Raw genomic sequence first — 11,149 nt, 5'->3', positions numbered from 1 at the left:
GGGATTGTAAATTAGTACAACCATTTTGGAAATCAGTATGGAGGTTCCCCTAAAGACTAGGAATGGACCTGTCATATGACCCAATTATACTACTCCTCAGTATTTATCCTAAAGAATTAAAGTCTTTATACTATAGTGATACATGCATGCCCATGTTTATGGCAGCACAATTCAAAATAGTCAAACTACATAACCAGTCTAGGTGTAAACCAGTGGATAAATGGATAAAGAAAATATGGTATATATACACAGTTAAGTTTTATTCTGCAATAAAGAAATATGAAATTATGTCATTTGTAGGAAAATGGATGCAACTAAGAGCATTACCTTAAGCAAAATAAGCCAAACTCAGAAAATTAACAGTTATATGTTTTCTGTCATATGTGGAAGCTAGAGCAGAAAAAAGAAAGAGCGGTGGGGTGGACCTCCTGAAAATCAAAGGGAGATCAGAAGGAGAGAGGAAAGGGAGGAGTGGAGTGGAAAAGGAAATACCTGGGAATGATACTGACCAGATTATATTGTGATACCATGTACAAATATGCATATGTAACAACAAATCCCACTATTATGATCATGCAAACTCATAGTACAAATTATAACTATAATGTGCCAATAAAAAAAGGAAGACACTAAACAAATTCACTAAAGTTGTAGGTTAAAAAAAATACAAAAATCAGACACATTTTTATACTCCTAGCAACAAATTATGCAAAAAAGAAATCAAGAAAAAAATCCCATTTATAATAGCTACACAAAAAATTTTGGAATGACATTTCCAAGAATGGGAGACTTGTTGGCTCTCAAGTTCCCTGTTAGTAAGCTCTGGTCTTAGAATCATCGATCACAGGACTGGGAATGTGGCTCAGTGGTACAACACTTACCTAGCATGCATGAAGTTTGATTCCCAGCACCTCTAAATAAATATCTTGAATATAAAAACACATGGCCTGACTTGCTTCAGGTTGCTCGTGGTTGCTTCTTTCAATGCTCACTATGATTCATAGGCATGGCTACCCTCAACTTGACCAGGCCACAAACTCTCCCAGTCTGTTCATGATTCAGCTGCTGCCATTGTTTTAGTTGTAGGGAGATGCTGGTGCCAGGATGATGGTCTCAGGGAAAACTCTGCAGGTACTATTAACCCTAGAGAAAGCCCTCTCAAGTGATTTGGCATCTTGGCCAAAAAACTTCACCCTTCATATTGGAGCATTTTCTCGCTAACTGGCTCTTCTCAAGTTACTGGGAATGAAAACTGAAGACATCAGACTCTGACAAAGGGCCACCACCTCCAAGATTAGGGTTAACTCCTGAGCTACCAGGCCTGTCTTCCACAGACACTGGAAGAAAAACCTGTTCTGCTTGATTGGATCATAAATTGCCCATTGTTCCCTTTTGTAGGTCTTTGGGGGCACCAAAGCTCCACTTCTACATCTTTAGGCCTTGTTTGGCTTCTCACTGCTCACAAAAGGATCCTCATGAAATATTCCTGCACTGTTCCTGTGCCCTTTCTACAAAGCTTCCTTAGGCCCCTGGGAGTTATAGTCTAGCCGAATAATGATGGACCTAGAAGGACTATACCCTCTGGGTGTTCTCCTACAACCACTAGCACAGCAGAAGGAAGGCCAGTCCCAGAATAAGAAAAATGTGTAGGTGGCACAGGGTACCCCAACCAGCACTTCTCAGATACTGGCGGCGAACCCGGAGAACTTGTTACAACGCAGGGTCTGATTTAGTGGGCAGGACCAAGATACTGCATTCTAACAAGCCTCCAAGTGACACCCATGCCACTGATCCAGAGTCCAGCCCCTCAGTAGCAAGAGGCAAGATGGTGTGGGAGTGCAGAGGGAGGAGTGCAGAAAATAGGGAGAGGAAGTTAATAACGTTCCAGGAGAGGAGATCTGAGGCTCCCCACACCACCTCATCTCCAAGGCCTTCTCTGCAGTGCCTTCCTGACACAATGGAGTGCTCTGGTCTCCTTGGCCTCTGCCCTGAAACAGAGGCACCCAGGCCCAACATGCTGGCAAAGGGCAGGGGCTGAGGTTTCCTCACAACCTCCGGTAGGCAGTTCTATCAGTGAAGGGAGCTGGGTTAGTTCCAGATCCTGGCTCTGGGGTAGCTCTGCCACAGAATGGCAGGTTCCTCAGGATGGCCCCAGGGACAGCAGATGGGCCCTCACCTTTTACCCTTCTCTGCCTTATCCAGTCCCTGCCCCCTGAAGCCAAGGGAGTGACTTCCACCTCCACTTATGTGCCAGTCTCTGAACAAACTGCTTCATTTACCCCACACATACTTTTTAAGAACTGTGTTCCAAAGGTAATTAGTTCAACACCTTGCAGCCAATTAAGATTAGAGATAGTGCCCTTCCCAACCATGCACTAAACTGTGATTGAACTACATACCTTTGGGACTAAATCTAGGAAAACAGAATCAGGATAAGAATTTAGATGACAGGTCAAGTCAACCAATGGACACTGACCTGGTATATGAATCTTAGAGTAAGCAGAACCCAATGTTAGGGCTGGGGATGTAGCTCAGTGATGGAACACTTGCCTAGTACGTGCAAGGTCCTAGTTCAATGCCCAGGACCATGCAAATAAGTCAACACTGTTATTGTCCCACTATCGGACTCCATACTAATGGGAAGCTCCACATGCCAGCTAATGTATACAAACTGTAAACTGGGCCTGCTGGCTTGAGCAGAGCTTCACTCACCTGGTAGCTCCAACTGTTTGTACAGCAGCTGGCCTGCAGAACAGCTGGCAGAGGGCCATTTAGTAAGGTCTAAAGTAGAAGCAGCCCACCCGCCTACTCCACAATAGAACAAAGTACAGCCTGCATAGTGGGGCACACCTGTAATCCCAGCAACAGGGCGGGTGGGTGAGTGCTTGAAGGATCAAGTTCAAGGTCAGCTTCAGCAACTGAGCAAGACAGTCTTCTAAATCACTGGAATTATATGTATGTGCCACTATGCCAGCCAGAATGGAGAGGATTTAAAAACTAGTCCAGGATATGACTAATGGGAGGTATAATAGTTATCACAAATATAGAGCACCTGGCTTAGCTAAACTCAAAAAGGGAAGGGCTACTTTTAGGCAAGATATCCATTTGAGTTGACCTTGGTCCCTATTCCTCCTATCTATCCCTCCACATTATCAGCCAAGCACCTAAAGCCATTCATTCAGGCTTTGTCTAAATTTGAGTCCCCAAAGAATCTTACTCAGGACTTTCCCAAGGATTAAAATGAATATATAATGAAAAGTACTTAGCACAATGTCTGGAAAAGGGTTCAAGAATGTTCACCATTATTATGGAGGCTTAGATCTTCTCTCTATGAAGCACCAGAATTACCAGAATTATCAATGCAAAGAAGTTACAGGTAGTTTGATTTTTGGCTTTATAAGATACTTGGGTAACAGGAATGTTCAAACAGAACAGCAAAGGTCATTTCTTCAGGGGGCCATTAGAGAGGGATTTCTATCCCAGATAGGAAGTCTTAGGACCCAATGACTACATACATAGAATGGAAAAATTACAATGTGGCCAGGGTGGGAGTGTAGCTCAGTGATGGAGTGCTTGCCTAGCACAAGTGGGGCTTTGGATTTGGTCCCCAACACTTGGGGTAGGGGAAACTAATCTTTCCAAAGAGATCATGGAAAGTAATACAAAATAGAATGGGAAAAAAAAAAAAAAAAAAAAAAAATTGGAGTCCAAATTAAAAAAAAAAAAATTAATGTTTACATGCTTAGAACATTTCTGTAAATCATACAAGGAACTTAATTAGACAACCTTTGAAGGTGAGCTGGGAGAGCAAATGTTTACTTTTGACTTTATACCCTTCTGCTCTGTCTTAATGTTCCCCCTTACCAGCAAGCAGCATTATCTTTATAAGAAAAAAGACCAAATAATTTGATTTGGCTAAAACTACTTGGTATGAGTTTTGTAAGCACTGCCCAACATAAAGTTTTGTATGTATCACCTCACACTTTCACTGACAAGGTCCAACAACTTGATTACCAGAGTCTCTACATTCCCTTCCCATTACTAAATGCACTCAAACTTGTAGGCTGCCTTCATGTCCTGAGTGCACTCACTCCACCAGTGATTTCATCCACCTCCAAGGTTCTGAAGATAATGTCCAAATACTGAATCCCACATTTCTATCTTTAGCTTAAACCCTCTCCTGTGAACTCAACACTGTACTATAACTGCTGCCTCCACAGCTCACCCTGGATGTCAAAGAGACACCTACATTTACATGTCCAAAAATAACTCATCTTTCCCCCTAAACTTGCCCTATTCACAGCCTTCCAAATTTCAGGTGATGGTACATCCAGGCTTCTAGTTGTTAAGTCTATAACCTCAGAGTAAGTGAATGACTGGAAAGTAGAGGCTGACTCAAGATGCCAGTTACCCAAAAACAAAGTTATTCCTAGGTACTTATATATATTATAAAATCATTAAAATGTTTTCTAAAGTGTGTCTAATGTTAACTCATGTTAAGTCCAGGATTTGGATTCTGACATTTTAATTTCTTTTGAATATAAGTCATTTTTTTTCAAGCAAAGAAACAAAATCAACCTAAGGATGTGGTCCTCCAGAGATCCAGGCCAAGTCTTGAGATCTTCAGTAGAATGACTCTATAGTACCAAGCACTAGTAATAGTTATATACTCTAAACAGCAACCACTTATCTTCATTTTTCATCAGGGAACAGCCAAAAGTCCAGTCAAACGCATGACATTTAGAACATCTTGATCTCCAAAGGATAGAATGACCCAAATTATACGCAGGTCAATCTACTGGGAAATAAGATCAGAGGTGGCCAAGGATTGGTTATCAGAGACTGTGCTTATACTTTGAAAACTTACTCTGTGGCTTAAAAAATTCCTGGTTCCTGTCACTAACAAAACAGTAAAAAAATATTTTGGATGGATCCACATTAATATGTGATTGTACATAGGTCTTCCAAAAGAATGTGAAGATAGGGGGTAAGATATTTTGATATTTTAAAAATAAATTACTAACTAAGAAATTAGACTACCACACTCTTCCATTTGCTACAATAACAAATTGACAATGAAGACTATTTAAAAGAAATGCTCACTCTGAGGGGGAAGGGAATGGTAACACTTTCCACTACAGAATAACCTTCTGCTTTTCCAGATAATTAGCAATGCTGTTCTTCCATGATACACATTCATGTGGAAAAACTTGTTGAGTTTTGCCAGGGCCAGATGAAAAACAGAGCATTTCCTAATTAGCTAATTAAGCTCAGTGAACATTTTTGGGATGGACCCATAAACTCTGGCTATTGTTTTGTCAAACATCTGCAAACTGCGTAATTCCTCAGCCCTTCGCCATAGTTTCTGTTCAATATCTTAAAGGTGGGTTCAGTCCCACTGTAACTTGTCTCAGGGCTGAAGTGAGTGTTAGTCATCAAAGTCTGGAATGTCATCATAGGAGTAACCCCGGTAGCCTTTAGATGCATAGTAGGCAATGCGTAGATGGTAAAATCCTGGCAGGAACACCAGAATGCCAATGATCAGAACAGGAACGGCCCGGTCTGCCCCCTGGTGGCAGAAGAAGGAAAACATCAGAACTATACAAGTTATAAATTTTAAATAAAAGTCATAGGCGCAATTCTTAGATCAGTATTGTATACTTTTCTGAACATTTTCTTTGGAGAATACACAAGGGAAAAGTCCATGTTTATTTTCTTCCTAATTATAAACTGAAGGAAAGGCAGGGCACACTTGTAATTCTAGCTGCTCAAAAGGCCAATCTCCCAACATTAAGACATCTTTCAATCAACTGAAGGAAAACTACAATGTATCAAAAATTATAATGAAGAAAAATAAGTCATTCTCATCCAGATATAGGGCTTATTTCTTTCTCCTTTTTAAAAGTTCTTAATTGTGGACACATTTTGTGTCCTATTGTCTCTTTATAATAAGTATTTGCCAATACTATTAAAAACTCTTCATATAACATTCCACTGAAATGGATGTATCACACTTTGACTTAACTGCTCTTTGTACAGCTATTGGACACGTTGTTCCTTTTTCACTTTCTATAATTGTATAGAATACCACAATAAACTTCTGTGTTTCTCTTGGTGTGTGTTACAATGGATGTAAATAATGGTCAGAATCAGCTCAGGACAACCATGTATATGGAGACAGCCTGAGAGAAACAGTAACTAAATATCACTTTAGGATTCTAAGGTATATTGAAACTCAACAGGAACTCCAACCAAACCCAACATAAGAAGGAACTGAACTGATGTATATAGCTCAGTGGCATCAGATCTATACAACATTAACTGCTTCTCCCCACTCACCAATGTCTGTACTGCTGCAAAGCTACAATGATATCATGGTACTCTAGCTACAGTCCCTTATCAAAAAGGAATCCTGGATGCTAGGTTCAGCTATGCATAATTTGTCATAGTTCCAAACTATGAGTGGGCAAACTGCTCAGTATCTCAGCAGCCAAAAATGCCTACCCACCACCGCCCACCTCATAAGAAATAAAGGAAAAATTTGTTGTTCAAAGGAAGAAAAACACATTTTGTTATCAGATGATATATGTGTGTGTGTGTATATATTTTTTTAAACATGTCCCTCAGGTTTCCATTTGAGAAGTTTTGTTAAACTCACTGGCACCCAAACCAGAGCAACACTGCCCTACCTGGTGGCTCAGTATTAGCATGGCAACTCATCACTGGGACTAAAAGAAAATCTTTTTCTTCTTTCTGCTGGAATCTGCAGCTGTGGCTCATGTCTTAAAGATCTCATGGTACATTCCCACATGCCCATTAGCTTACCCCTTTACTGATGTAGCCTGATAGCAGGAGGGAGCCTATGATAATGAGAAAGGCACCAATCAAAAACAGCACAGTGGCAAGTGCAATGGCCTTGTAAGGGATCTTAGGAGGGCTTTTCTTAAACTGCAAGAGAAAATAAAAACAAAAAAGACAAAAGAATATCATTATGAAAATACCAGGGCTACCAAGGCAAAAATACTTCAAAGCAAGGAGGATAATTAAGAACCAAACTGGATGCTTCAAGTATGTTAAAGTATGTCCTACCATCCAGTGCAGCCCTGGGAGAGAAAGGAAAAGGACAGGATCTAGCTCTAGCTATGTTGGAATAGTTACTCAAAGTTTCTGAAATGTCACCTTTTCTAGTTTTAACCTAATTCCACAGACCATTCACTGTACATTAAAATGCTTTTTTCAAAAAATAAAAACAGGCACTACTTCATGGTCAATTATTCATTAGACATATACTTATTAAGTGCCTTGCACAGGGATGACTGTGCTAACTTACAGGGATTTAAGAGCAAACAACATGCTGGGAGAAAGCAAAGAAGTTAAGGGATTTTTGGAATTCAAAGTCTGTACACCTTCTGAAGGTTTCAGTTTTTTGTTTTTTTGTTTTGTTGTTAAGGCATTAGTATTCAAACAGTTCAATTCAAGCTTAAGATTCAAACTTTCTAAGGTTTGGCTCACAGCTGAATCTGAGCTAACTGGCTGGAAACTTCCCAGATCTATTTTTATCTCTCCTTCAAGTATGGGTCCAGAGAGGACAAACAATAATTGATTTATTTATATTTAAAAGGATGGGTTCCTGCTACTTCATTCTTGGCTCTAGTTTTATCTAGAATATTCTACTTTAAGGGGAAGTGGGCAAAAGAATATGATATGCTACTCTTTTGCAGATAATGGTCAAGATAGAATATAAACAGTAAATATTGTTTTACTTACTATTTATCAAAAAAATACCTTTAATAAACTGGATCTCATGACATCAGGAAAGAATGAAGATTCCCACAATCTGCTGGCTTCAGCAGTTAGTTTCTCCCTTAAGAGATGAACTAACTTTGACTAAAGAGTAAATAAACAGTCCTTAACACAATTCCACTTAAAATCTGATTATTTTTGGACAAACGAAATAAAGTGTACAACCACAGGCAACTATAGGACTCAGGCATTACAATTAAAATGTTTTTTTTAGAAATGGACAATATTGGGGCTGGGGATATAGCTCAGTTGGTAGAGTGCTTGCCTTGCAAGCACAAGGCCCTGGGTTCAAATCCCAGCACCGCAAAAAAAAAAAAAAAAAAAAAAAAAGGACAATATTGGAATTGGTTGGAAAATGCCCTGCCAAGGTTTGCGTCAGCTAGCTAAGGTTAAAAGGGTCTCAGAAATGAGTTTACATCTGGCTGTTCACGCCAGTCCTCAGGGACAATTAGCAAAACCTCCACCATGAAGGTCTTCCTGCTAACTCATCAGAAATACAGCCACCAGTCTTGTCACTTCCCTTCTGCATTTACCTGAAGGTCGATGTAGCCATCATCTGTGCTGGAGAGCCTTGAATACTTTACTTTACTACTGGGGATTCCAGTAGTCAGATTAGTACGAGACGGCATCATAACACGCTGATACAGCTAGAGTCTAAAACAACAAGAAAAAACTGTTATTGTCTATAGGTGATAATAACACATTAGAGCCAATGACTTCAGATTCTATCTACTGGAGTTCTATCTACTGGGTTGCCATATCATATTGCAACTGATGATTGAGGCTTCACTGCTCTTAAAACCTGATGTTCCTTTGACACAGTGCAAAAAAACCTCATTATGTATCTACTTTGGTTTGTCCTTACAGAATGAAAGCCAGGAAATTCACCAAGAACCAAATTCCAATTTACCTTACCACCAATGTTCCCTAATTCTTCCAAAGTCATAAAAGAGTAGCTTAAATTCAGGTGCACCTGATGCCACAGACCACATTTTTCAAACATGCTTCTGTAGTACTGCCTGTCCCCTACCCCTGTATTCAAATGAGTTTCTTATTTACCAGGGAAAGAAGAGATGATGGGAAATGGAATACACTCACATTAGCATTTTGTTTATTTCCCCTTGTTGGATAACATCTTTTTAATGCAAATGATCTATAAAGCATTCTTGTAAATTCAGATAACCTCTTGGCTATTAGTACTACACCAGCGCCTTTAATTCACCCCCTCTGTTCCACTCCAAGCATGGATAAGTAGTGATTACATTTTCCAGGCTGTGTAGCTACTTAAAAATACTGAATTAAAAAAACAAACAAAAAAACCACTGAATTAAAAATCTGGCTTATTGTTCAAAATATCAAAGCAGACAGCAGTAATGAAATCATTTATACTGTCTGGAAATGGATAAGACTTCAAAGCAATGACATTTAAATTTTAAAAATTTGAAATCTGTATACTTTTATTTCATGAAGTCACAAATATGTGAACAAGTGAATTTAAGTAAAGAAGCACCTTTAAAAAGACAGAAAATTAAGTATTTCAACAAGGGAAACAGAACAACAACAAACTGGCCTTTCTCCAGTGTGATATTCAGTAAAACATGATTACAATTTATCATATGGTAGTTACTATTTACTCAAGTCTTGGTTAGGTGTCAAGCTTTTTTCCAAGTGCTTTATACATATTCGACTGAAAGTTAACAAATTATTACAGTCGACCTAAAGTAATAGCATTATGAAAGAACTGGTGCTAATCCTGTCACTTTTTATTAACACCAGTCCAGGAATCAAGTATTAAAAAAAATACCAGTAATGCTAACACCTGCTTTTCTAAAAGGGTCAGAGGGATGGAGATGTACCTCAGTGGTAGCATTCCTGCATATCATGTACTAGGCCATGGATTCAATCCCAAGTAAGGGGGGCGGGGAGGAGGGGCAGTTTAGAACAAGGTGCATTAAATACTGTTTTTAGTATGGCGATTATGATGCCAAGATTAAAGTTAACAATATAAAACTTAAAAGTTTAAACTACCAATATATGATTTTGAGGGCATCTAACCACACCTGATTTGTGTTATCCTTTCTTAAAACAATGACATGCTCCATTAATTATTCATACACTTGCATATAACAAAAAATCGCAGGGTGTGAGAGAGGGGAAATCGACTTAAGAAACCAGTTTTGTGATGAGACTAAATTCTCCGCTTGGCCAATTTCCTCTGGGCTCTTGTCTAGCAAATTGTGAATAAAAAAATCCACCACCTATCACAGAAGGGAAGAGTAAACGGAGTAGGATCTGTGTAAGCAAGAAGAAAGAGAACTCCCGACATGCGGGAGGGGCCCGGTAGCAGAAAAACTAATTTGGTGTGCCAGCTTAGGAGTTTATATATGGTTTCGGGCAGAGGGTGGAGCAAAATCTATATAAAATAAGTACTGAGAAAGGCATCCTGGTTACCATCCAGTTCAGTTCACTTCCAATCTCCTTTTGGTGACCATCTTCCTGATACTTCCATCTGGGTTCACCCCTACCTTCCGTTCTCCACCTCTGGGACAAAGGAGTTGGCTGGAGGTGTTCCCACAGGTGAGCCTCAAGGTCTTTTACATTTGAAATAGGCCTTGATGGTGCTGCTCATTAATATGTCTGGTTAGCCTCCAAGTGTGGTTGAATGGGGCCCATCCTGGTCATTTTACTAACTATTCTAGTTCATCCTCATTCACTTATTCTCGGTAAAGATAAGGAATTCTAAATGAAGGGAAAAAGGAAAAAAGTTAACAGTATTTTCAAAGTACCAATCTAAGTTTCCAACAGGCTTTTAAGCAGCTACACCGCAACCCCCAAATTCCCTCAGCACCTGAGAGTTAAAAAAGAACAAGCGCATCAGTAAAGCCCAGTGCCTCACATGACGCGCCTTTACATACACTTATTTTCCTGCCAGACGTAGCCACGCAGAAAAAAAAACCGACCCGAATTTACACCAAAATCAAACAAGAACAGCTTATGGAAAGAGGCCAACTGTGCAAAGCACGCGAAAGCTTCACACCGAGGCCTCCGGCTTGCTTCCGGCGGGAACGCTGGCTCGTAGCGAGGAAGGCGCGATGCTCCCGCTCCGCCCCACGCAGGTCTTACCCGAGCACCGCGCCAAGCCTGGGACTAACAGGGAACTCGCCCTCGGCTACCCGCCGCGTCCCAGGCCTCATAGCACAACCTAACCGCCGCCCCAGCAAGCACCAGCTCGCCGCCGGAAGTGGCGTCCGGACGGAGGCGCGCCGGAAGTGGCGTTATCTGGAGCGACTTCTCACGCGCTTCCTGGGCGCGTCCCAAGATAGCCCTTTGCTGGGGAAAGTATCTT

General features: G+C 40.4%; 1 protein-coding gene across 1 annotated transcript; it reads right to left on the bottom strand.

Annotated features, from left to right (window-relative positions):
• Positions 1 to 236: 236 nt before the first annotated feature.
• On the bottom strand, positions 237 to 11,052 carry TMEM230 (transmembrane protein 230). The gene is made up of 4 exons (XM_079126643.1): positions 10,927 to 11,052; positions 8,337 to 8,457; positions 6,826 to 6,948; positions 237 to 5,569 (listed from the first exon to the last, which is right to left on the bottom strand). The coding sequence occupies exons 2-4, from the start codon at positions 8,433 to 8,435 to the stop codon at positions 5,429 to 5,431; spliced, it is 363 nt and encodes a 120-aa protein (XP_078982769.1). The 5' UTR covers positions 8,436 to 8,457; positions 10,927 to 11,052; the 3' UTR covers positions 237 to 5,428.
• Between the last annotated feature and the right edge of the window lie 97 nt (positions 11,053 to 11,149).

The sequence above is a fragment of the Sciurus vulgaris genome, assembly GCF_902686455.1.
Source record: "Sciurus vulgaris genome assembly, chromosome: 2".
Lineage (NCBI taxonomy): Eukaryota > Metazoa > Chordata > Mammalia > Rodentia > Sciuridae > Sciurus > Sciurus vulgaris.
The sequence above is the reverse complement of the archived record's forward strand: the minus strand, read 5'-3'. Positions and strand labels throughout refer to the sequence as shown.